The sequence below is a fragment of the Fusarium sambucinum genome, chromosome I, assembly GCF_050947815.1.
Source record: "Fusarium sambucinum isolate potato_lamoka chromosome I, whole genome shotgun sequence".
Lineage (NCBI taxonomy): Eukaryota > Fungi > Ascomycota > Sordariomycetes > Hypocreales > Nectriaceae > Fusarium > Fusarium sambucinum.
The window spans coordinates 3155484-3181369 of record NC_139294.1 but is presented as its reverse complement, the minus strand read 5'-3'; the positions used below and the strand labels follow the sequence as shown (position 1 = coordinate 3181369).

The following is a 25886-nucleotide window of genomic DNA, read 5'->3' as shown; positions in this document are numbered from 1 at the left end:
GACAACAAAAAGATGGAAAAAGAAAAACCCATGTCGACGTTGTCGTCATGCACGTTCTCGGTCACCTCCCGAAAGTGTTACCCAAGAAGAAATCTGATCCAGAAGCTGATCCCGACACGAAGACTACCTAGAAGAAATACCAGTTATTTGATTGGGTCGTATATCTAACAAATGATGTTTTGGGCCGAAGATATAGTCGGCCAGCTCCGGCTATTCATGGCTCGTCTTTTTTTGATTCTATGTACTCTGTAATGCGACGCTATCTGGACTATCTCGCATTGGACTGGGCACATGATCGGTCTAGAATTTATGAGATGCCGGTTGATGCTAGAGGATTGCGAGCTTGTGGGTGTGTAGCGTACATGGAAAGACTGCAAGTGAGAACAGGGTGAAACCAACACCATTATGAATTGTACACAGAACCGATTGCCCTGCTATCTTTACACCAAATAATAACACCGAAGAGAATATATGGGCAGTGCCCGTGTCGCCAATACGTCAGGTGATAGGCCAGCCTTGCTTAGAGTAGTCTATACCGCTGTTTTGTACAGCACAGCACAGCAACGGCAAGTTATCAGTACCGAGTGAGAAGAGACACTAGCAATTGATCTTCATCGTTGCTTCAGTTGCATATTCGATCATCACTCTTTACTTCATCCGGAAAGGACTGGAATTGATGGGTTTGCCGCTATCAAGATGCGCTTCCATGTACCGGCTGGAGATTAAGACAGCCAGCCAAGCTTACAGCCCGTGCCCAAATAGACAGGCAGGGCAAAGTAATTATTCTTTACTGACCAAAAGTACTCTGTATAGTCAAGGCAAATAGGCAGGAGAGAGATAGTAGTAGTATTGAATTTACTGAGAAATTGCCAGGAAAGTTGGCTTATTCCTAATCCTGGTCTCTTCTTTTTCTCTTCCTGCTCCTTTCAACCGAGCGATAGCTGAAGCCCTGCTTGCTTGCTCACTTACTCAACCGACCCCCCTTGTAGACTTTTTTTTGGGCGGTTGATACTGTTAATTTTTATTTTATCCTTTTCTTGGTAGCAGATTTTTTGCTTTTCCAGTCCAAATGGTATCCTTTGTTTTCCGTGACGTTTAGTTGTTGTTAAGAAAATTTGCAATTTGAATCCTGAGTAGAAAGATGATGATGATCGCTGCGCTTTGCCCCCATAAACAAAAAACATATTCATTCATTCAATCATTCACATAATTTAGTGAAGAACGACATCATGGAAGTCATGCTTGTGGTCGTCGGCGTGCTCGCCCCAGTGGACAGGTCCAAGCTTGAGAATACGGTAGCTGTTGTTGGAGTTGGAGCTGGAGCTGGCGTCGGACTCGACTGATGATCGTCGCTCGGTAGAAGGACGAGTTTGGGAGCGGACGGCGGGCTTCTGAGGGTATGAAGGAGATGTAGCCGGTGCGAGAGAGAGGAAGGATGACTTGGGAGGAGGAGTGAGAGGGAGGAAGTTTTGAGGAGGAAGGTCAGACATTTTGGTAGAGTTGAGTAGAGTAGAGTCGAAAGTTGTTATTGTAAGATGAGTTGAGATGGATGAGAGAGATGGTTGTTGTTGTTGATGATGTTGTGTTGAAAGTGTTGATAGATAGAGACAAAGAATAGACAAAACCAAGAGGGAAGACGTCCTCTTTATGCTCTCACCATCCCCTTGAAAACTGGCGTCACATCTCTCTTCCTCTCGTCTCTCTCATATCTTTGGTTGCTTATAGAGAGACACATGCTTCTTGATAGTTCATACCCACAAAGTCAATTGCCCACCCCCTGGGGTACCCCGGCCTTCCGTACCACCGAATCTACCTACATAGCTTCTATCCATACAGTATCGTCACATTAATGCGAAACTAACACAGGGTCCCGCATATCCCGTTTCTACCACCCTCTCCGTCCCTCTGTCTATCACGTCTTCTCTCTGATCTATACACTTAATAATAAGCATGTACCACCTTATCTATAGTTGCTGTCATACCGTTGTCGCGTCTTGGTTACGAATCTTGGTTGAGACAAAGCTGAAAATCATGCCTTGTGATTATATGCTATTTTTTGCCACTTTTTGTTTGATCGTCTAAGACTATCAGAAACAGAAACGAAAACAACCCCCGGGAATGTTCATAACGTAGGGACATTGACTGTTCTATTCTTGATGTGACCAACACCGGTTGTCCATCCGGTTCTATTTAGACAATGATTGGTTGATTGTCCCAAAAGGATGCTTGACAAAATCAGAACATATTATGGCCAGCCACACTGTTTTTTTTTTCTTTTTCCTTTTTCTTCTTTGTTAACGATTGCCGCGTCGCGTCTGGGGACCTAGTTATGCCGTGTTTTATACAACCTCCTTCCTACTCGCTCGCTAGCAACAGACTTGAATCTTTCTGGTACAACTGAGACTGCAGTGCGTGGGGGGGCGTTTTTCTTATTCTCCCACTCAACCATGAACGGACCGGTCTTGCAGAATTTGCCCTGATTTTTATTTTTGTACATGGATAAATGACAGCAGTCAATCTGGCAGAGATCTTGACTTGACACGGGCTTTGTCCGAGTTGGGTCTCGTCTCAATGTCACTCCACCAAATTGACCATAATGGTACGCACACTCATACATTGCTACACTATCAACTCCACCAGTAACAGCATAGATAAGGAGGAGAGCTGAGAGCCTGGTTCAGACTGTCAAAGCTTTGCAGATCGTGGGGAACTCCCGTCATGGATGCCACGCTTCTCCTTTTCCCTTCTTCCCCATCCTTACGTATGTCTTTCATTCAAACATACACACGCAAGCCTCTAGTTACTCGTACAGCTTCTCTCTCAATGTGATTGTCGCAACTGTCTCTCCACCACTGCAAGCAGACGGACTTCAGCCCACGCACTATGCAGGCTTCTTTCTGAGTGGAGCGCTTCTCTCTCACCATTACCAAAATCCATTGTGTACCTACTACTAGACTACTGTAATGGACCAGCTTATCTTTCTGGTGGGTTCGACGTCTTTCTGTCTGCCGACTCTACCGCAGAAACTCCAAGTATTGTGGTGTTGATGCCACCCACCAGTCACACATTTGATACTGCACAAAATATTCACCATTATACTTCAAATAACATAACACCTGTCTTTCAAATTAACTCATGTATTACGTGTGCTATATATAATTTTACATTTTTGCAATAAATCGTGACCAGGCCTCACCGACAAGAGACATCCTGACGCCATCTCCCCAAGTCACAGGCTCCAGCAAATGTGAAAATGTCAGGGCAAATAAGCCAATTCAATTTCCTACTTGATATAGCAGCTGTAATATGGTCAAGTCTTGGTTCCAATCTGGATCGTCATCCTATATCTCATTGTAGCTTGCCTTTCCCCTTTCCTCGCCGACCCCATCGCTAGTGTACATCAAAATCAAGTAGCTATTAAAATCAAAGGCCCTGGTTCTCAATTTCTTTTTTCTTCTTCTTCAGGTCAGGTGGCCACTTGCTTGGTTAGCCCCTTTGAAAGCAGACGAATCACTTCATCTCTTCCCTCCAATTTGATGTGATTTTGTATTTTCTCGTTTATTGTATAATCCCTACCAACTTCTTTTGCGGATCTATCATGCTTTAAAAAATAAAACCCCCACCAAGAACCATGAAAACTGAAATGACAACCTGTGCCACGTATGCATTATTCAATCACAAATATTAATCGTTTGAGGGCGAGTTAGGAGAGCTATTGTTGCATTGTTAGTTTGCCGCTCGTGCTGCAATACACTAGACAAAACTCACTATTGGTTTCCAGACGTTCCCGGACCCGGCGTGCGGGGAGAGAAAGCAGGCGACGTAGGCGAGTAGCTTGGACTGGTAGGCGACTGCTGGGTCGTAGGACTCCTCTGGAAGGTTGGACTCGTTGGCGAGTAAGCTTCAGGAGATGTCGGGGACCAAGAGGGAGATGCCGGGGAGTAAGATGGAGAGGTTGGGCCAGCACCATGCACGTTGGGCGACGTCGGGCTGTAGTTGGGGCTGGCTGGCGAGTAGCTGGGGGAGGTGGGAGAGTTGAACTGCGCCGGGGATGTAGGCGAGTAGTGTCGAGGAGACGACGGCGAAGTAGGAGAGTAGCTTGGCGACGTCGGGCTGTAGCTGGGGCTGGCTGGGCTCGTAGGCCGCAACATGGGCGAAGTGGGCGAGAATGATGGCGAAGACGGGCTGAAAGACGGCGATGTCGGTCCATATCGGCCGATGCCACCACCATCAATGAGAGGCGAAGTGGGCGAGTATCCCATGTTGGGCGACGTGGGTGAGTAACTGAATGGCGACGTCGGCGAAGTACTGCTGAAGGGACTGGCAGCTCCACGGTTGTACGGGCTCATAGGGGCGGTACCGCCAAAGCCAACGCTACCGCCACCATATACGGTATCGAAGCCAGCAGGCGTGTCCGATCCGGCTCCCTGGATAGGAGAGAAGTTTCCGGCAGCAGGAGAGCTCATGCTCAGGTAACCTGAATCCGCCATAGGAGAACCAGTGTCGTAAGGAGTAGCAGCTCCCTCAATATCTCCGCTCTTCGTAGGCATGCCTGCCATCAGGCCCATGCGAGAGTTGTCCGAGATGACAGTCTCAAGCATCTTGGGATCCAAGAGAACGTCAAAGTTACCAGTGCCCATTGGGGCCATCTGTCCAAGCATGACGTTTTCAGAGATACCACGGCAGTCATCCAATTCACCAGTCGCCGCAGCTTCAAGCAGAATTTCCACGGTTTCCTCGAACGAACAACGCATCAGAGCACCAGTATCAGCTCGATTGATTCCGTGACGGGTGACAGCAGAGATGATACCTCTGTACGTCATCACGTCCACAAGAAGAGCGATATGTCGATGGTTGACGTAAGAACCATCAAAGGCCAACACGTTAGTCAACTCCTTTGCCAGAGCCGAACGAGCAGCTTCGATACCAAACACCTCTACAATCTGGTAAAGATCGTTGGTATATGTTCGAGACGCATCGACACCATCCACAGCCAACACTTCGCGGAGAGCAGTACCACTGGTATCCAAGTACCACTGTGTGCAACGAGGGTCGTCCTTGATGGCGAGCAACGCTCCGTCTTCGCCTTCGGTAAGTCTGGTTCCCTTTGTCAAGAAAGCACGCTCAATACCAGGGACGCCGCGGAGAGTAAGCGTGTCCAAAAGATGGGCTTCCAAGCGTTTTAGCATGACATCGTCTTCCATTCGGCCACCGTCGCCATCATCATCCTTTTCACCAGTGTGAATGGTTCGGATACGAATAACTTGCTCATCAGCGTTGTTGTCACTGAAGATGACCGCCAGATCAGTGGGGTACTCCTCCTTGATGCGCTGAGCAACGTCGTCAATCTTGATCTCCTTGTCAAGGAGCTTCTGTCGATCGAGAGTTATACGTAGAAGCCATCGCGACTGGTTGGCAGTGGGATCGACGCTTTCATCGGGAATCATGTAGTAAGACTCGACCATATCCAAATCCTCAGGAATATTTGTCTCAGTAATGTTGGGGTCATAGTAGATCTCAGTGACTGAAGTAACAGAGCGGAGGTTGGTGTATTCAACCATACTTCGCAGCTTTTTGGCTTGCTCCTGCTTCGCAAGAGGTGTGTTGAGGTACACAGCCATGCTGGGAGTCTTGATGTTCTTGGCCAAGTTGAGAATCTCTTTGAGACGAGGCACACCGAGGGTGACGTTCTTAGAAGACACACCAGCGAAATGGAAGGTGTTCAGTGTCATCTGAGTGGCAGGCTCACCAATGGACTGGGCAGCCAAAACACCAACCATTTCGCCAGGGTTGACGAAAGCACGATCCCATCTGTTCTGGAGTTCACCCAGAATATGGTCGAAAGCCAGCCTGTTCAGTCGGTGCTCCTTGACGACTTCCTTGAAAGCAAGTCGAGAACGCAACAGTCCCTTGAAAAGAATGGAGGCGTTCGCGTCAGCCTCCACCGAGATTGGGTCGGTTCCGCGGACAATCTTCATGTTATCCAACATGTTTTGCACTGCTGGGATAACATCGGAAGGTCGCAAGTTACTTCGGTCGTTGGCCTTCACATTGAAGACACGCTTCGCTGACTCGATAATACGAGTAATGTTCAATGGTAGCTGCATCATTTCCTCATTGCCCTTCGACCTGTTGATGTCTCGGATCCGGGTGCGATCGTGCACCAGTCTCTCCCATTCCTCATCAAGGAGGGCCATGGAAGGCCTATCACCAGTCAACTCGTTACCGAATTCGTAATCGTGTTTGAACCAATCGGGGGGGTTGGCAAGATCCAACCGGTACTTCGTCTCGAAAGCGCTATTGGACATGTTCAGAATTCCCAGCTTTTGCTTCTCGATGATCATAGCATCAAGGCCGTCCTCGCCGTAGAGGAATTGAACAATGTCGCCTAGAGAGTTGCGAACAGTACCATCGTAGCGTGCGGAAAGGTCCTCAAGAGCCTTGACCAATCGTCGCTGAATGTAACCAGTTTCAGCAGTCTTGACCGCAGTATCAATAAGACCTTCTCGACCAGCCATGGCGTGGAAGAAAAACTCGCTAGGAGTCAGGCCACGAAGGTAAGAGTTCTCGACGAAACCACGAGCTTCGGGAGAGTAATCATCCTTGGTGAAGTGAGGCAGAGTACGGTACTTAAAACCGAAAGGAATGCGCTTTCCTTCGACAATTTGCTGACCGACAAGCGCAGTCATCTGTGAAATATTGATAGAAGAACCCTTGGAACCTGAAGATGCCATGGTGACGGCGTTGTTGGAATCCTTCAAACTCTTCTGTGTTGTGGTACCAGCCTTGTCACGGGCCTGGTTAAGAGCCATAGAGACCTTGTTTTCGAAAGTCGCTCGGACGTTCATACCTGGCAGAGCCTCAAGCTCGTTGGCAGTAGCCATCGCCGTCAAGCGGGCGACTTCGGCCTTCTCCTCGTCGATGTGCACCTGAACCTTGGCAATTGTCGCCGCATCGGGAATCGTGTCACCGATACCGATACTGTGACCGTCTTGCAGAAGCCAGTAAGTGACAACTTGCTGCACTCCGTTCAGGAAAGCCATGGCACCCTGGGGTCCCAATTCATTGTAACTGATGTGCACAATACCGCCAGCAGAAGCACCAACACTCTTCTTGGTAAGAAGACCATACATCAATTGACCAGCCTGAATCAAAAGGCCCTCGTCCTTAAGAGGGGCACTTTCACCAGAGTCGGTACCATTGAAAAGGCTAACCTCCTTGGGGATAACCATACTGATGAGCTGCTTACCAGTCCAGCGAGGTCGGGGCTTGTAAATAGCTGGCTGAGGAATAACACCATCCCAGTTAGGGACCCAGAGCATACAGTTCATGATCTGCTCCTTGGTGAGGAAAACATCTCGACGACACAGCTTGTATGCTCCAGCGAGAGAGTCCTGGACAATACCCATAAGGGGGCCGTTCTTCTGAGGAGACACGATGTTGAGAGGGACTAGACAAAGCTCCTTGACTTCGGCACGTGTCTCTTCACTCTGCGGGACGTGAAGGTTCATCTCGTCACCATCGAAATCGGCGTTGTAGGGGGAAGTGACAGACAGGTTGAGACGGAATGTGGAGTAAGGCATAACACGGACACGATGACCCATCATAGACTCCTTGTGCAAAGACGGTTGACGGTTAAAGATGATGTAATCACCAGTCATCAGATGACGCTCTACCTTCCATCCATACTCCAGTGAGATAGCTCCAGCACGTCGGTGGTGTCGCAAGTCAATTCGAGAACCATCTGGTCGAACAACGTACTGAGCGCCGGGGTGTTCGTTGGGTCCGTTCTCAACAAGTTGGTGCAGCTTCTCAATGTTGTAAGGAGTGACCGTCTCGGGATAAGTGAGAGTCCTGGCAATGCTGCGAGGCACACCGACCTCGTGGAGAGAGAGGTTGGCATCACCAGTAATGACAGTACGTGCAGAGAAATCGACACGCTTACCCATCAAGTTACCTCGGAGACGGCCTTCCTTACCCTTTAGACGGGCTCGAATAGCCTTGACAGGTCGACCGCTCTTTTGCAGAGCACGAGGTTGGCCAGCAATATCGTTATCCATATATGTGGCAACGTGGTATTGCAGTAGCTCCTCAAAGTCTCGAGCAATGTGCTGGGGCGATCCCTCGCGGATAGCCTGCTTCACGTTTCCGTTGGCGCGAATGATATCACCCAGCTTGTAGGTCAAATCATCTTCGTTGCGCATACCAGTTCCAGTGCCATCCATAGAAATACTGGGACGAACAGGAGGTGGTGGTACGGGTAGGACGGTGAGAACCATCCATTCAGGACGAGCGTAATCCGAGTTGAGGCCCATGTTGACTAGATCGTCCTCGGTAATCCTTTTCAAGATGCTGTGAGCTGTCTCGGGTGTGATGGGTGTTGTCTCCTTCTTCTTTGTCTTGTGGCCATCTTCCTCAACTACAATATCGAAAGCGGCCTTGAGTTGCAGAGCACCTTGCCGAACAGCGGGCTGAACGTTACCACAGCCACCGTGGCCTTCCACGGGACCAGTCTTGAGCGTCGCGGCGAATTCGTCGTCTTTTTGTTTCGGCTCGTCGTTTTCACATCGCTTCCTCTTCTTGCAAGTTTCCCAAACTCGATGGAATCGGACTTTAGGATCTCGAGTGTTGATGGCTGCAACGAACTCGGGATCTCTCTGAGTAGGAGGTTAGCGTACAAAGGTCAAATAGCGTCATGCAGTAGTGAGACGAACAGTATCGGCTAGCACTTTGCTACAGTTGTGGCAAACAATCTCCAGAATCTTCTTGACTTTCTTGATAAATCCAGGATGGTAGACAGGCTTGGCCAGCTCGATGTGGCCAAAGTGACCGGGACACTCGCCCATGGCTTGTGTGCAGGTCTTGCATCGGAATGATCTATCGATTGAACCTAGAAGCAGATCGTTGAGACCACCATCACGAGGCTTGGTCTTGTTCTCGTCCATTGTCTCGGGGTAAACGATGTGGCAGACACTCATATTCTTGATCTCCTCAGGGGACATCAAACCAAATTGTATCTCTTCCACTGTCTTGAGCGGAGCGCTCGAGTGGGTGAAGTAAAGGTTGGCCATGGTGGCGATTGGTGATTGTTCTGACGTGGAGTAGAAAGGAGCGAGAAGCGAGAGTAGAGGTGTGCAAGCGCGCCAGAACGTAAATAAACGCGAAAAGGCTGAAGAAAAGTGCAAAAGTTTGCGATTAAGTAAGTTGTTAAAAGCGCAAGGCTGAAAATTTCGATGATATATGCACTCAAATGCGATTGCTGGATAGCGATGAACCGCAACGCCTGTCCTGGCCAACCGGGCCTAGGTGAACCTCAGGCTGGTCTCCCCCGTCGCCGCCACCTCGTAAGTCGCAGAAACTCGAAAAATCGCGGTCGGCGATGTCGTCAATCGGTCGATGTCGGTCGATGAGCTGTTTCGATAAGTTGCGCGCGATGCCCGACGCGCGATGTGATGACTTTGTGTTGTAGGCAAAGTTTGTCGTGGTTAAAGCGAGAAGTCGGGGGAAGCCTGAAAGAATCTGGACTTGAGAGCGGCTGGCAGCAGGTCACGCGCTAAGCCGTTTTGGGACTGTCTGGAGCTTTATGTGTTGCCTGAGGCTTGCTCAAAAGCTTGTACAGGGACTTTCACTGCACGTTCTCACGTGCTGACTAAAGCACTTTTGCACAGAGCTCCGGTGCACAGTCGCGTTTTTTAATGAGGTTATCAAGTACCTATACTTTTGCCCCTATGAATAATGGATCCAATCACGCCCTCTGACGTTAGAGGTCCGGCAGTGACTCAGGCGAAACCTCCAATTGTTCATGCTTTAAGGGGCATAAGAAACTCCCGTTGTGATAAGAGATAAAATATATATCAATCTATTGGAGTTGATGTTTAGCTTTCAAGCTTTATTTCATTCTCTGAGTTCGCTACTAAAGACCATGTCCTCGAAGAAAGTAGCATAAAACTCAATCGCAGGTACTACACCAGTAGACAAAGTCTCATGATAAGTTCTCCTCCATCAAGACATTCCTCTCCAATTGTTCCACGCCAGGCCCGAGCACTATTTTCTATTAATAAGGGAGTTTCAAAAATGCATTAAACATTGTTACTACCACGCCACCACTCGTTTTGTTTTATCTCTTTGTTGGGATGAAAATTGTCAATTGCTCTACTAGGAGCTATCCCTATCCCGTGCAGCTCTAGCTCCTAGCAACGCATTGCGACAAAGGCCACTTTGTTCTCTGTTAGTAAGTACAGACGACTAACGCTTCCGCCCTCTTCTGCTGGCCGTGCTTTTCTTGACGGGTGGTTTCTCCTCCAAATCACTTTGACCCTCCCCAGGACTCCTACGTCTCATGGTGCCAGTGGATACAGCGATGAATTCGTCCTCACTATCGCTCTCTCCGAGATTAAACAGAATCGGCATCCGGAAACTTTCGTCTTCGTCCAGAGTTTTGGATGGATCGACCGTCAAGACATCCACTTCTTCGTCCTCTGCATCCAATCGCCGTCTGTGTATTTCTTCTTGCGCGTAAATATCAAACTCGTCCTCCCGCTCGATGTACTCGACATTTTCTTCCACTTCAGCAAAATCTGGTGCCAAAGCCGACCATTTTTGCGGACTCACCACGGACCATATGTATATGCGACCGGTTTCCAAACCACAGGCGGCCAAGAGCGCACGGGTTGGGTGCCACTCTATCACTCCTTGCTCTTCTTTTGGGTCCTTAAGCATGCATACGAGACTACCGTGGTTACGCTCCCAAACGTACAGCTCGTGGTTGTTATACGTCGAGGCTGCTACGTATTCGCCAGTAGCACTAAATGTGACATGATTCCATGATAATCTGTTGACGACGTCCTGAAATTTGTGCTCCAATGGTACTTGTAACGTGTCGAGGTCGAGGTTTTCCGCTAGCAAGTTAGGCACGCGGAGTGTGCGAATAATTCTGTCTTGCGAATTAACAAGCAGCTCGCGGCCCGACACCGTCATTCTCATGGTCGTGATGACTCCCGAGCATATCTTGTCAGAGTATATAATTTCGTAGGTTTTTGCGTCGACAATATTTAGTTTTCCTTTGTTCGTGCCAGCAAGGATGTGATCTCCAGTTGTGCTCCAGACCGCACAGGTTGTCATCTGTTTGGCATCTTCCTTTGCTTGTTTCTCGCGTAACGCAGAGTCATCGGTATTCGGTCGCTTCGGTGCGGATGGTAAGATGTGTTTTACATCGACGGGGTCGGTAATGTCGACGAGGACGGGCTGCTCTTCAAAGAGTGCTGCGACGAAGTGAAGGCTGGCGCATGTTAGCTGAGTTGTCTAGACTGGTCGCATTTATCTTACTGATTCCACGGATGGAGCTCGGCCATATATACGGGTGCGCGAAAGCGAACCTCGCGCAGACGTTTGCCATCCTGGAGGTCCCATAGGATAGCTTTCCACCCTTGGCAGGTTGTGAGAAGATACTGTCCACATCGCGACCAGCTCAGAAATGTGATACTCTTATTGTGACCTCTCAGTTTTATGGCTACTCCCATAGTATCGAGATCCCACACCACAACTGTTCCATCGACTCGGCCGGATGCTAGGTAATCTCCCTGGCGGTTGAAGCGCAATGTTGTCGCATGTCCCGACCGGATGGTATTCGTGATGTTCTCGGGGTAATCCTGAAGGAGATAATCGTCTGAGAGTAACAAATTCATTTTGGCGCAACTACTGAAGATAGCATTGAAATGCTACCATAAATAAAAACGAAGTGATTAAATAAGTGTTGGTGTTGGACTAGAATTTGGCTTCAGCCGTGCTGCTTGGGTGGATATTGATTGATCTGCAAGGCTGCGATGGCCCCACCTTCCATCACTCCAGGTGTGCAAGCAACAAATGTGGCTCATCTGTAGGTAGATATCAACTGTACTATGTACATGCTGTACGGAAATAAGACCATCCATCGCACCCCTCTGTGGTACTGAGTCTCTCCCCACTATGGACGCTCAAGTTGTACTAACATTTCTCACAAAGCCCCTCTGATTCATACCTAGGTAAATATCAGTCACCAACAAAGTGCAGGCTCTGCGTCAACATCAATCTCACTGTTGGCTTCACACTGATTAGATCACAAAGATGGCGAACTCCAAGTGAGTTTTGGGAACTACGCATTGGCATGTTACATGTATCTAATCGTTTGCAAGATTCGAGTATGTCCGTAATTTCGAGACGACAGATGCTTTAATGCCCAACACATGGATTGTGGTTCGCATCGATGGCAGGGGCTTCACCAAGTAAACACCCCGTTGAACAGTGGGAATCAGACTGACTTTGTTGAGAATGTGTGCAAAGTATGCTTTTGAGAAGCCAAATGATCGTCGAGCATTGGATCTCATGAACACTGCTGCCAAAGCAGTTGTGACTGAACTACCAGATATCACTATCGCATATGGCGTCAGTGACGAGTTCAGGTTCGTTGGACTGGATATGCAAAATATGTCTCGTAATAACAAGCCCACCAGTTTCGTCTTTCACAAAGCATGCACTTTATTTGAGCGAAGAGCCAGGTACATATTTATTCTCCCCTCGGATCAGCCCTCGACTTACCATGTTTCAGCAAACTTGTCAGCACTGTTGTGTCTACCTTCACTGCCAACTATGTATATTCTTGGTCCACTCACTTCCCGGATACCCCCTTGTCACCTCCACTGCCATCCTTCGACGGGAGAGCAGTGTGTTACCCAAGCGTACAAAATCTCCGCGATTACATGAGTTGGCGGCAAGTTGATTGTGAGTATTCCAAAGTATGCCAGTATGGGTTTCAGTGCTAACAAGCAAGGTCACATCAACAATCTTTACAACACTAGTTTCTGGTCATTGATTCAGGTCAAGGGCCTTGACAACAAGGAAGCTGAAAAGAGGCTAGCTGTAAGTCGCAAGTGTTTGTAGATACCAAACATTCTAACACATAACAGGGAACATACGCAGCAGACAAGAACGAAATTCTCTTCTCGGAATGCTCCATCAACTACAACAATGAGCCGGAGATTTACAAGAAGGGTAGCGTCATATTCCGCGATGTATGTATTCCCACTCTCGTACCAAAAACGTCTACTGATTCAGACAGTACGAACTCGTTGACCCAGGCTCTCACAATATCACGCAGACCATCGACTCCCAGGCAGAGCCGACTCAACAATCCAAGACACAAAAAGACAAGGACAAGAAGAGTCGCGCAAAGGCTCGCGTGGTTGTGGAGCACGTGGACATTATCAAGGACGATTTTTGGGATCGAAGACCATGGCTTCTTTCAAACAAGCCAGGAAAGATTCCGAAACAGACGTAAAATATACATCTATGGGGTATCATCCAAAAAAATCCCATTCAACCTCAACTCCGTGAACATGCTCTCGCTGTATATGCCATCAAAATCCGGTTTTTTTTTCGTGATCCTCTATTTTCCAGCCTCCTTTGCTCTTTGCCTCCTCTTTTCTTCTTTCTTTGCCCGTCGCCTTCGCTTCTCCTCGTCTGCGTCGCTTGATTCGGCTGATGACTTGGACGACTTGGATGACTTGGAAGATTTTTTTGACTTCTTCAGCTCTCGGCGCGCAGCCTTCGCGGCTCTCTTTGCTGCACGCTCCTCTTTGCGCTTCTTCTTTTCTTCTTTTCGTGCTCTCTTTTCTTCCTTGGTCTCTTTTCGAGGCTTGTCCTTGTCGGATTTACTCGAGTCCTTCTGATCGCTGGAATCCGTATCCGATGACTCTGCGCTTGAGTCATTGAGGTTGAGTCGGTCTATTGTTCCTTCGAGGAACCCGCCTCGGACAAAGGTTGAGTAGACGGAGTATCTTCCGAGGTTCTTGTCGATAACGTTGAGCTTGCCGGTGGTGAGAGTCTGTACCACCTTTCCCTTTTTAGAAGTGTCGATGCCTTTAAGTTGCTCGTCGAAGGCATTCATCCACCATTGATCACTGGTAAAATGTTGTTTTTGGCCCAGTCCTTTGGTATTGTCTTTGCGATTCAAGAGTAGAGGTTTCGCGAGTCCGATCGAGTCGTCGGTCTTGTGGAGGGAGTGGCCAGTACCTCTCCAACCTTGGGAGGATAACAGCGCATGTGCATCCATTTTTTTGTTCTTATTAAGAGACCCTTCTAGTAATTAGGTAGGGATTGTCGCGGTCCCAAGTTAGGTAGTTAAAGAAAGTGCTGAACAAATGCCGTTGAAGAACACGGACAGTTTCGAGAGTTGCGACTGGGAATTTTTTTAGCGGGGCTGGCTTATCGGACCCCTGATAATCTTATCGGGTCTAGGCCTATTTCCCATGATGCTACCCTGGAGTTAAGTGTTACAATTGTTTAGGCATCATGTATCTATATTATGTATTACGTTGTATTAGTATCGTCAATGGTTTTGCTGTTTCAAACTGAATGTTTTATCCATAGATCACCTAATATTCAAGTGTGACTATGTTGTCAAACTTAAGTCATTCACAAAGCGCCTCACAGTTACCCTGTCTTCTTTGCCTTGGAATATCCTACGGAATGAGATGGAAGAACCTTTATTGTTTCCCTTTGCACGACGCATACATCCGACTATCAAAACAGACACTGATTCTCGAGCTTTTATCAACTCAGTTCATATGTAATGATCACAACTCAAGATAACGCATTCAGTAAGGCTGTATTTCTGGTTCCTGGCACCTGTGTCAATGACGTTTGATCTGCAAGCCTCCATTGATCGAAGGGGAGCTCAAGACGCCACAACTGGTTTAACATACCTTAACAACAAATGACATTTAAAACTCGTGCATGGAATATTTGGATCGCACTTATTATACTTGCTACTCTTATTGTTGCAATCTTATCGATGTGCTGCACGTGACAGAGGCTCAGCACTTGTCAGCTCCTTCAGCGATTACATCACACGCCGTGACCATCGACCCCCCAACAACCAAAGATCCACTTGTACCTTACACCAAGACTTCAGGTCGGCTCAGCTCTAAGCCTATGGGCTTCCTTACTTCAACACACAGCACTACCTAAAAGTCTGCCTAGGTTGAGGCAATCTTAGGTGGTTGTGCACATTCACGGACTAGCTTGAGGATATGCTCCCCCTTGACATCACATATCCATTCCTGCTATAAGACCAGCTGCTGTCCCCACTAGGACGACGTCTGGCAGCTACCATCAACAACAAAATTGCCATATTATTAGCGATTGTGTCTGTAACAAACATACCGCCAACATGGCGCCAACATGCTCGGACCCTCGCCAAATCGTTATCACTCTCAACCCCGCACGGCGTCAAGCTCTGCTGAAACTCGTTGATGAGATCACCTCTTACATGATAGATCAACTCCAGGCATCTGACGAAGAGCTGGGTCCTGTTCTATCAACCCCTCGGGATGAAAGTGGACCTTCGACACCCAAGGATGAAGGCAGATCGTCAACACCAAAGAATGACGACTTCTACAAGCGGGCTCAAGAGCAAGAGCAACAGCCGAAGAAGCCGTCAGTACAGGCACTGCGAATCCAAAAGGCTGCCATTAAGCATATGAAGGGATGGAAAAACGAGTTCATGCCAAAACTTGAAGAGATTGTTCGTGTCAAGGATGACTACAAGATTCAGGACGAGAGACGCAAACACCAAGAAGCTGCCGAAAAGAAGAGGCTTGATACACCAGAGGAGGGTGAAAATCTTATCAATTTCGGTGAAGTAAAGGTCGACAAATCTGCAGATATTGCTTCTCTCCAGTCCTTGTACCACCCAATCCCGACAAGATTGACTACCATCCCCGCTGCTGATAGGCGGGAGGCCGTCTCGTGCATCTTGCTGCTCCTTCTGTCCACGGGCAAGTATTCTGCCCATACCCGAGCGCTGGCGTTGTACCTTGCTTCATCCCTGGAGCTTCCCCAGACTTTCATCATCAAGGAAGAGATGGAAATTGCAAAGACTCTTCTGGAATCTTCCAAGGATCAAGACAAACAGCAGGAAGTCATGTCTGCCGAAGCCGAAGCATCCAAGCGCCGAGATGAGAACAAGTTTAGTAGGTTCTGGAAAGTAGGCCTTGCATCTGTAGCTGGAGCAGCTGTTATAGGTGTCACCGGAGGACTGGCAGCTCCATTGGTTGCAGGCGCTGTTGGTAGCATCCTTGGTGGTGTAGGCCTAGGAGGTGTCGCGAGCTTCCTGGGTATCTTTTGGATGAACGGTGCCCTTGTGGGTGCTCTGTTCGGCGCTTACGGTGGAAAAATGACGGTATGCCACCATATACTTTCTTGGTTTCGCTAGCTAACACGAATTAGGGTGAGATGATGGACAAATATGCCAAGGAGATTGAAGACTTCTGCTTTATACCCCTCAAGGGAGCATGGGGCGAGATCTTCAACGCTGAACAGGATCAAGCACAAGCACAAGAGCGGCGCCTTAGAGTCACGATTGGAATCAACGGCTGGCTGCGCGACGAGGATGATGTAACCAAACCCTGGCGTGTTCTCGGTGACGATTCTGAGGTGTTTGCCCTACGTTACGAAATGAAGTCGCTCATCGCTCTTGGGCATGCGCTTCGAACTATGGTCGAGTCTTTCGCTTGGAAGAAGGTCAAGATGGAGATTCTGAAGCGTACCGTTTTTGCCACGCTTCTTGCTGCACTTTGGCCTATTCAGCTGCTCGCTGTCGCATCCAACGTTGACAACCCCTTCGGCCATGCTCATAACCGATCTCGAAAGGCAGGACAGCTACTTGCTGATGCTCTTATCAACAAGGTCCAAGGCGAACGCCCTGTAACACTGATTGGATATTCTCTAGGTGCCACAGCGATACATGCTTGTTTACAAGCTCTTGCCGAGCGACAAGCCTTTGGTCTCATTGATTCTGTTGTCATTATTGGCGCTCCTGCTCCCTCTGCATCCCCTCACTGGCGTACCCTTCGCACCGTTGTCTCAGGAAAGATCTTCAACGTATACTCGGAGAATGATTTAATCCTTGGTTTTGTGTATCGTGCCCATAGCCTCTCCATGGGTGTTTCTGGCTTGCAAAACATCCAAGAGGTCGACGGTATTCAGAACCTTGACCTGAGCGACACGGTCTCTGGACATCTTCGATATCCCGACATTATCGGTGAAATCCTCAATAAGTGCGGTTTTGTTGGCATCAAGGCTACTTCGGAAATTGAAAAGGACGAGCTCATTCTTATGAAGGATCGTCATGCTGAGGGAGAGTTGATTGACTTTGAAGGAACTGCGTTGGAGGGACAAGAGAAGCCTCAGTCGCCCAGTCAAGAGCAGATCGAGCGGGATCTCCACGGGCTCAACATTTCTCCTCCGGCACTCGTCTCACCTTCACAGCCTCCAGGTCACGAACAGCAGCAGAATGCGTCTGATTCTGAAAACCCACCCCTTCCCCGACGACCTGTCGCCAAGGACAAAGACGAAGGACCAGAACTTCCTCGTCGCCCTGTAGCAAGTGAAAAGAAGTCAGGAGAAGAAGCTGAAGAATCCACGCCACCATTACCTCGACGCCCTACCGAACCTCAGCATGAAGACAGACCTGCCATTCCCCGCCGACCTGTCGGAGCTGGCCAGGGGGGAAACCCTCCTCTGCCTACACGACCTATTGAATCCTCGCACGATACGCATCAGCAACGACCCTTGACACCTGATTCGAATGCCAGTGACGACGAAGAGTATACTCATATTGCCATGGTCAGCTATGATAGTGACCACAGTACGAAATAAGAGTTATAGCAAGTTGTGTTAGAGTTGATGGGAATGTAAGCGAACAGAAGCTCAGATGAAACTGTAAGAGCTATAGAGCTAGATGTTGAAATCCATACACCTGATTACATATAGCAATGCATATCAGGACTCCTTGACGACCCATAGAAGGAAGCCCTTCTCTTGATATCCACTCTTCAGCTGATATCTTTCTCGCAGATGAAGCCCAAGACTCAGACATGTCCCGAGAAGAGGCGGCATCATAATAACTCGTAACCATGTCTGAGATCCTTGATTCATAACAGATATGATTGATCATCTTATTATTTTCTTTTGTTAAGTACTATGTAGTACAAACTGCCTGCTCGTCTGCCCAGGTAATTAATGACATGAGTGGCTCACTAGTGCTTAAGCTATCCCTGCTAGCCCAGGTCCCAACCACCCACGCCCAGATCTGGGAAGGGAACTACGGATTGTGACACTGCACCGCGTTCTACTTAACGCGTCGTGCTTTTGAACTAACGTTCACTAACCCCTTGGTCTTGCATCACCACTCTACACCAAAATTCTCACGTACCTCCCTCCCTTCTACCCATATTATACCACCATACGCTTAGTCTACATTGTCTCAACATTTTCCCACAATCTCTCTCAGCTCCAATTGACCTCGAAAATTTACATCTGGCTAACTGCCCATAATTCATCCCATACGAGCGCTTGTCGCAAGAGTCCCTCCCTCGTACCGAGGGCTCAGCGTGCATCTTTCTTCCTCCCCCGTTCCCAGTGTCCACGTGCGATCTCTCGCCATGTCAGCGCTCAAACGCAAGGCCGGTGCCTCTGCAGGCAATGACTCGAAAAAGTCCAAAGCAGACGGTAACATTGCTTCCTTTTTTGCTGCAGCCCCCAAGCCCGCTGCTGGAACTGCCTCCGCCTCCGCTTCTGCTTCTGCACCAGCCGCCAAGTTTGACAAGACCAAGTGGGTGGATTCTCTGAAGCCAGAGCAGAAAGAGCTCTTGCAGCTCGAAATCGACACCCTCGACGAAAGCTGGCTGGGACATCTCAAGGATGAGCTGGTTTCCAAAGAATTCCTTGACCTGAAACGATTTATCGACAGGGAGATCACCTCTGGCCGCAAAGTGTTTCCTCCTAGGGATGATATCTACTCATGGTAAGTTTCCAATTCTGCATTAGCAACTTTGGGCATGTCTAATTCTTCCGTCACAGGTCCCGCCATACTCCATTCAGCAATGTCAAAGTCGTCATCGTTGGCCAAGATCCCTACCACAACGATAACCAAGCTCACGGACTGGCATTCTCCGTTCGCCCTCCGACTCCCGCGCCACCCTCTCTCAAGAACATGTACATTGCTCTGAAGAAGGACTATCCCACTTTCGAGCCACCGCCAAATCGTGGAGGTCTCCTCACACCTTGGGCAGAACGTGGCGTCCTCATGTTGAACACTTGCCTCACAGTCCGAGCTCACGAGGCCAACTCCCACTCTAACAGAGGTTGGGAAAGGCTTACGCAAAAGGTCATCGACATAATTGCCCAGAAGAGAACGAGGGGCGTGGTGTTCATGGCTTGGGGAACACCGGCTGGCAAGCGAGTGCAAAAGATCGACCGCGTCAAGCATCTCGTGCTGCAGAGCGTTCATCCCAGTCCTCTCAGCGCATCCCGTGGTTTCTTCGACTGCAATCATTTCAAGAAGGCCAACGACTGGCTCGTATCGCGATACGGGCCCGATGGAGAAATCGACTGGGCACTGGGACCTGGCTCATCTACCAAGGCCCCTATCAAGGAGTCTGACGCCAACGAGGCCAAGGTGGCTGAGAAGAAGGCCGAGGCCATTGAAAAATCCAAGCCCGAGGCCGTCAAGAAGGTCGAAGAAGATAAGGAAAACGATGGTGACTTCGACGATGACGAGGAGGCCTTGGAAGAGGCCCTCAGGTTAGCCGAGGAAGAGGAGAAAGAAAAGAAAAAGTAAGGCTGTGCGTGGCATGGCATGACATGTTATGTTTTAGGTTTTTAATACTGGCGTGTACGTATTATGACGGCGTTCAACACTGAGGGTAGGATAAGGGAACTGGATATGAAAGTGTAAGGTATGAATGGATATGGGTAAAGCTTTTCTAGTCAGGGTTCGCAGGAGGATCAGCCTCGGGGATCTATGCACGTAGATCGTCGTATAACGAGTCTCAACAGCGAAAATAAAATAAAAACGACTACGAAATTGATCTAACGTACCTACCTATATATAAACTTATTAACATGCACTTCAAAGACTCATATGTGGCGCCTAAACAAATTCAAACTTGATCACAGAACACGTTCGTATGGCAAGATGAAGTCAATTGAATGCCTGACGAAGATCAAAAAGATTATGTTTACATCGATCGTTGAAAGTGATTGCCCAAAGCAGATATAGGTAAGAGAGGAATGTCGGAAAAGTTGGGCATGAATAACATATAATTAATTACAGGATTGGATGGCCCTTGAAAGGATACAATCAGTTTTCTTAACCTCACTCCTATTCTCCTGTAGCTGTCAAGATTCGCACTGCCTTTCTCTTGCTGCAACCTCTAGTGGTATCATATATCAAGCAAAGGAAAAGAAAAAGAAGAAAAATGGGATATCAAACAACAGAAGAGGAAATGAAGAAACAAATCTGCGTCGGCTGGTATTAGGCATGTGTAAGGCTTGCGAAATGTGTCTCGTAGATGTGTAACGTCGTCGCACGGCGTCCTACAGGACCAAGTTCGTTCGCCGGTGAATTAATCGAGGCCATGCTATAGATCAAAATAGGCCTTGTGTCGTTTAGTAACGAGGACCAGGGGCTTGGGGTCCATTTGAGCCCTCCATGTTGTTCGTCAACTCGGCTACACGAGCCTTGATACGGGCAACACGAGATTCAATGGCTGGAATATGTGTTAGTCTTTCTGTTTCGCTTCAAGAATTGTGTGCTGACTTACTCTCTTCTCCGCTAGTATCATCGTCACCGTCGCCAGTCCTGTTGCTGTGGCTGTAGCCTGGCCGCAATTGCTCATCAGGGCGTCCAGCAGCTCTCTCGGCAGCGTTCTTTCGGATCTGGGCCCATCGATCCTGAACACCTGGGCCTGCACTGTGGCTCAGCTTCTCCTCACTCTGAGATGGGCCTCCAATCTGAGGAGAATGGCGAGGTGATCGTGGAATAGGGGGAGGTGTGGCATCGTTCTCATCGTCAGAGTCGGGTGCAAAGGCTGGCTGGTCTTGAAGAGGGCCCTGGTTGAAATGAGGGACCGAGTTCTGGGCGGGTGAGTCCTTAGCACCAATGGGAATTTGTGACTGGTCCATGATAGGCTCAACAATTTCAGGGTTCTTCTGGGGCGTATCAACACGCTGGATAGGCTCCTCCATAGGCGTCACAAACTCAGCGGCGGGTGTAGGGGTAGGAAGGTCAGCCTCATCAGGTTGGGGGACGGGAACACGCTGGATAGGAGCCGCGGGTTCTGGCGTGTCTGCTGGTGTAGGAGCCTGCTGAGCCGGTTCTGGTGTCGCTTGGTTTTGGCGAAGGAAGGCATGAACATTGGCAGAAGCATCCTCAGGCACCTTGGAGCTTCTGTTCTTACGGAAGAGCTTGCGGAAACCACGGTTGTCCTTTTCTGCCTTTTGAAGTTTCTTCTTCTTCTTGTTCTCGGGGCTTGATGGAGTGGGCGAGACCATGTCTTCACGAGAAACATCGTAAGCGGGTTCATCGTCTTTAGGAGGTGGTACAGGGCTAAGAGGGCTGACAGGCCGTGCCGGTTCAGGCGCAGGCTGCTGCACAGGCTCCGGGATGTCTTCCTGGGCAGGCTCTTGGGTAGGCTCTTGGGCAGGGACCAGGGCCGGTGCCTGTACAGGTTTTCGTACAGGCTGTTCCGTTCGGGCTTCAACGGGATGCTCCGGCTGAGGTACTGGTTTCCTAACCATTTCACTGGAAGCATGTGAGAAGGTAGGGGAGGTGATAGGTGATACCACGTCCTTAACGGGCACCTGAGGGGGCTGCTCCTGGTTCTGTGCGCCAGTGTTGGAAACGTCGTCGATCATGCTCCGGGAAGAAATTGGCGACATCATGTTTCCACGACCCGCATTGTTGTTGGCCAAGTAGAAATCCTTAATCGTTCCTTTGTCGTATTTAGACACCCACTTCAATGCCGACGAAGCCTCGCCGATGATGGTGGGCTGAAGGGTTAGAACACTGTTAGTCTTTTCCGCCATCAGCTCAGCATCCGTTCGACCGCGGCGCTGGTACAGTGGCTGAGAGGCCAGTTTCTTTTCCTGTTGCTCCTGAGCACGTAGCTGAGCGGCCTTGGCTTGGATTCGTGCATGGGTGTCGGGGCCAATGCTAGCTTTGCTGGCGCCCTGGCCGACGTTGTCAACTGATTTGTTGGCCGTTGACTTTCGTCGATTGAGCCCCTTTCCACGCTTAGTCCAGCTGAAGAAACCCTTCTTCTCTGCAATGTAGGCACCCTCCTGGGGCTCTGGTGCAGCACCAGCCACCATTTCCTCCATTACCAGCCAACGGCCAGTGCTGATCTTGGTTTCAATAACAGCGCATCGACCAAAGGCTGACTTGCGCTCCGCAGTCTCTTCAGGGGCAAGACTAGCCATCCAAACCCACCAGAACGAATCGTCAAGCGAGAGTGTTGCAATGCTCGCAAGCTCACCAGGCTCGAGGGAGTGGTCGTGCTCAAGTCGGGGTCGATGGGACTGCGAACTGTGCTGTCTTTGTGTTTCAAGGGGGGGCAGAACTTTGTCGGGGGGCAGAAGCAAGTTTTGCCGCGTGCCCTGGTTCTCATCAACAAAGCCCGAAGAAAGGAAATCAGCCCACGATGGTGTTGTCGGTCGGTCCAATCCATTGCCCGAGGCAGGTGTTCTTCGCAAAGCTGGCGGCTGTCGCTTGTAGGTCAAGGCGCTATCGTCGTCGTCGTCGTCTTCGTCCAGGGTAGAAGAAAAGCCGATATCCTCAAATCTAGACCAGGATGCATCGCGTAAGCTTGTCGAATGCTTGGAGCTCGATGCCTGCGACTGATTCGCACCTGAAATGGCCTTTAGAACACGGCGACATTCATCGGTCAAAGCCTGCACGGGGTCATCAAACTCAGAGAACTCTCGCAGCGCGCGGTCTTCATCACGATACTGGAAGTGGTTGGCTCTTCGCAGCAGAGCAAAAGGGGTTGGGGATACAGTATCGACAATCATGACAACCTTGTATGTCGTTGTCATCATAAGTGAGGGCCGCTGGGGAGGATACTCGGTTTCTTGGAGTAGTTTCTGTAGGGATCGGGGCAGCATAGTGATACCAGTGACGTTTTGCTCAGGCGAAAGCGATCTTAAGAAAGCGAAGAACATATGACTTGTCGCATCGGCAGCACTGGTTCCTGATTAGCAATTGCAGACATATGCAGCAACATTGGGAGGCACTTACCGAAGCCAGGCTTCATATCCTCCTTCGAATCCCTTTTTGGTATCTTTTTGCTCAAATGTCCACCATGCAGCCATTCGCGAAAGCTTTCGTCCACCAAGACCGTTGGACTTTCCGTGGGCTGCGACGGCGGCTAGAAGATCAAAGAAATCGAAAATAATGCGTTGACGAGCACCGTTTTCGACACTGATGGGAATGAAGGTCTTGAAAGAGTCTCGGGCCATGTTCGAGTCTGCTGCAAGTCAGTGTATATCCAACATGCCATTGCAGTTGTAAATGGACACATACCAAATTCTCCCACCTTGAAAAGTTCATATGCATCCCAGCCAACAATACCTCCTTGAAGGCGACTCCAGCACCATTTTGCTACACCAGAGACCACCTATGTCGAAGTTAGTCGCTGTAAAGCCCTCTATACATGTTACTGACCATGGGTTCCGTCATGCGCAGCTCCTGGGACAATTGTTCTCCTCGCAAGCTAGCATGTGACTCGAAGAAATGTCGAATGAATGAGCGCACCGCACTGGGATCGGAGGTCGGGCGGTATGGCAACAAGAGGAATGGGTGGTCGAGGCCTATAGTAGGACATGGTAATCAGCATGTGGTATACACGAGAATACATACTGGACAATTTATGTGGCAAACGGCATACCTCGTGCCTTAAGCTCCTCCGTACAACATCGGATCAGCTCGTGAACCTCTTCAGGTTCGACGTATGTGCGTGTCCAAGCATCTGTCCACTGTGGTTTTGTTGGTTGTTGCTCAAGATCGTTTGCGCCTTTCTTCTTGGATTTGCCATCTTTGCCTTTGAGGCGAGAAAAAAGACCTGCCATAATGGGTGATGGCTAGAAAAAGAGTATTTGAAATCGGGGGGGTAAAAAGTTATCGTAGCGAAATACCATGTACGGTGAGTAGGAAAGGCAACGTCGAGTCGATCCGGATAGGGGGGTGGGCAGTAATCTTCGAGAAAACGGTTCAGAAGACGCCTAGGTAGGTGGTGTTTTAATAATTTCCCGGGTCTGCAAACAGCGAGATTTCCTTTTGTTGGAAATTAGCGGATCGAGAGAGAAGAAAGATCTAAAGTCCCTGTTTGAAAAAATCCATCAGCATAAGAATGATGACGATGTCGTTTGTTGGAAATGCTGCATGCAAGACAATGCGAGACGTGTAAGTCGGGAAGGTGGGCATCGGGCAGTTTTGATGCGCACCTGCGGCAGGTGAGCCAGAGTGGGTTGGGCGATTGGACTGGGCATATGGGCGTACACATAAAATTGGCACAGTCACTATAGGTCAGGTAGTCCAGGGGACTCTTTCCCCCTCAGCAGATATTGGGTTGGTGGTGAACTCTGGAAAGCTATCTCAAACTTACTATGTATCGAAATAAGACAGGTCAAAAGTGAAGGAAGAGAAGTGAAGAGGTGGCAAGAAAGTGGAGGGGCTCGAAAACCGGGGGGTCAAAAGAGACGAGATGAAAATAGAATGTAGAAAGAAAGGTAGAATAGAATCATAGAAAGAGGGAAAAAGGTCGATGAGTGGGAGAGTGAGTCTCCATATGAGAAGACAAGCAATGAGAGGGTGACAGTGGGAATGGAGGACACGCTTTCAGGGGCGACGGGGATGCGCGACCAGGTTCATCTTTCGTCCAGTATTGGATGCGGTACGTATCAGCTAAAATAAAATAAAAAAAGAAGAAAAGCACTAACTGATGTGCACCTAAGATTGGGAATTGGGCTTCTTTCTAGCTGGGCCAGGCTGGACCAGGCCTGGGGCGGAGTGATAATTACATTATGTACCCAGACCAGAGCTTGAAGCGACATGGGCTAAGGCGAGACGATTTAGGAGGTGCATAGCAGCAGGTGAGATAAGATACTCAGGTAGACAAAGTAACGATGAATATGAGACATGTATAGATTCCCTCAAGTTCTTATTCGCTCGGCTCGTTATCTAAGTCAAGTCTTCGACTCCAACACCTCCATTGTCACAACGGCAATGCTGTACGACACGATGGCTTCAGGGACAGGACAAAACAGGACACAAGTGTCTGTACTCTGTGCTCCGTAGACTGTGCCTGCCATGCATGAGGCTGAGAATCATGATGCACAACTCCACACCAGTCACAGACGCACAGATGAGCAAACCCTCTCAAAGTGTCCCTCAAGAAGAAATGATGAGAGTCACAGAAAGAAACACACCAGAGATGACCATTGGATCAGCTGGCACTAGCAGACGGGATTAAGCCGTTGTACAGGGTCAAGGCTTTATTAGACAAGTGGAGCTTAACGTTCCTTAAAGTTCTGCTTTTTAATTACATTTCAGTAGACGGGCTGGCCGTGTGATTGATTATTGGATGGCCTCACAGGTACCGACAATGAGTGATGTTGCTCTCAATTTGTTCTGCAAAGTTGATCAATGGCTTGCAGAACTCTCAGATACGAGTCACATACATAGTTACCCAGTAATTATGCAGACAATGGTTTAAACGACAATCTCTGAGCAAGGTTGAGTTACGGAAATGAGATCCAACCCAGTGGAGGTGAACTAAGCTTCATCCACCAGGACCCAACTCGGGACGACAAACAGGGGTAATTACCGCCAAAGCCCCTCCAAGTGCACCATCTTGGCGCGTGGTTGGACGCCAAATTATGATGGGTGTTTTAGCTCGCCATCATGATCTCAAGTCCTCACGACATCGGCCCCAATACTGCACAGTCATCGAATGGGCTTGACGCCAATGTTTCGCAAGTCATGTCCCTAGATCTACAGCACTGAAATC

At 49.0% G+C, this 25886-nt stretch overlaps 8 protein-coding genes across 8 annotated transcripts; 3 read left to right on the top strand and 5 right to left on the bottom strand.

Annotated features, from left to right (window-relative positions):
* Positions 1 to 1211: 1211 nt before the first annotated feature.
* On the bottom strand, positions 1212 to 1490 carry FSST1_003755 (uncharacterized protein; the record flags this gene model as incomplete). The annotated part of the gene is made up of 1 exon (XM_083229864.1): positions 1212 to 1490. One exon carries the CDS (start codon positions 1488 to 1490, stop codon positions 1212 to 1214), a length of 279 nt encoding a protein of 92 aa, XP_083087185.1.
* A 2194-nt stretch (positions 1491 to 3684) lies between these two features.
* On the bottom strand, positions 3685 to 9071 carry FSST1_003754 (DNA-directed RNA polymerase II subunit RPB1; the record flags this gene model as incomplete). Its single annotated transcript, XM_083229863.1, has 3 exons — positions 3685 to 3712; positions 3769 to 8657; positions 8715 to 9071. 3 exons carry the CDS (start codon positions 9069 to 9071, stop codon positions 3685 to 3687), a joined length of 5274 nt encoding a protein of 1757 aa, XP_083087184.1.
* Positions 9072 to 10245: 1174 nt separating this feature from the next.
* FSST1_003753 (WD40-repeat-containing domain protein) lies at positions 10246 to 11684 on the bottom strand (the record flags this gene model as incomplete). The annotated part of the gene is made up of 2 exons (XM_083229862.1): positions 10246 to 11278; positions 11326 to 11684. The coding sequence occupies 2 exons, from the start codon at positions 11682 to 11684 to the stop codon at positions 10246 to 10248; spliced, it is 1392 nt and encodes a 463-aa protein (XP_083087183.1).
* Positions 11685 to 12102: 418 nt separating this feature from the next.
* FSST1_003752 (tRNA(His) guanylyltransferase) lies at positions 12103 to 13312 on the top strand (the record flags this gene model as incomplete). The annotated part of the gene is made up of 8 exons (XM_083229861.1): positions 12103 to 12116; positions 12171 to 12260; positions 12306 to 12437; positions 12489 to 12533; positions 12584 to 12756; positions 12806 to 12894; positions 12942 to 13046; positions 13094 to 13312. The coding sequence occupies 8 exons, from the start codon at positions 12103 to 12105 to the stop codon at positions 13310 to 13312; spliced, it is 867 nt and encodes a 288-aa protein (XP_083087182.1).
* A 108-nt stretch (positions 13313 to 13420) lies between these two features.
* FSST1_003751 (uncharacterized protein) lies at positions 13421 to 14086 on the bottom strand (the record flags this gene model as incomplete). Its single annotated transcript, XM_083229860.1, has 1 exon — positions 13421 to 14086. The coding sequence occupies one exon, from the start codon at positions 14084 to 14086 to the stop codon at positions 13421 to 13423; it is 666 nt and encodes a 221-aa protein (XP_083087181.1).
* Positions 14087 to 15205: 1119 nt separating this feature from the next.
* FSST1_003750 (uncharacterized protein) lies at positions 15206 to 17694 on the top strand (the record flags this gene model as incomplete). Its single annotated transcript, XM_083229858.1, has 2 exons — positions 15206 to 16216; positions 16264 to 17694. The coding sequence occupies 2 exons, from the start codon at positions 15206 to 15208 to the stop codon at positions 17692 to 17694; spliced, it is 2442 nt and encodes an 813-aa protein (XP_083087180.1).
* Positions 17695 to 18479: 785 nt separating this feature from the next.
* Positions 18480 to 19657, top strand: FSST1_003749 (uracil-DNA glycosylase; the record flags this gene model as incomplete). The annotated part of the gene is made up of 2 exons (XM_083229857.1): positions 18480 to 18841; positions 18898 to 19657. 2 exons carry the CDS (start codon positions 18480 to 18482, stop codon positions 19655 to 19657), a joined length of 1122 nt encoding a protein of 373 aa, XP_083087179.1.
* Positions 19658 to 20487: 830 nt separating this feature from the next.
* FSST1_003748 (DUF1708 domain-containing protein) lies at positions 20488 to 23946 on the bottom strand (the record flags this gene model as incomplete). The annotated part of the gene is made up of 6 exons (XM_083229856.1): positions 20488 to 20588; positions 20643 to 23062; positions 23117 to 23345; positions 23402 to 23495; positions 23543 to 23688; positions 23766 to 23946. 6 exons carry the CDS (start codon positions 23944 to 23946, stop codon positions 20488 to 20490), a joined length of 3171 nt encoding a protein of 1056 aa, XP_083087178.1.
* Positions 23947 to 25886: the final 1940 nt, after the last annotated feature.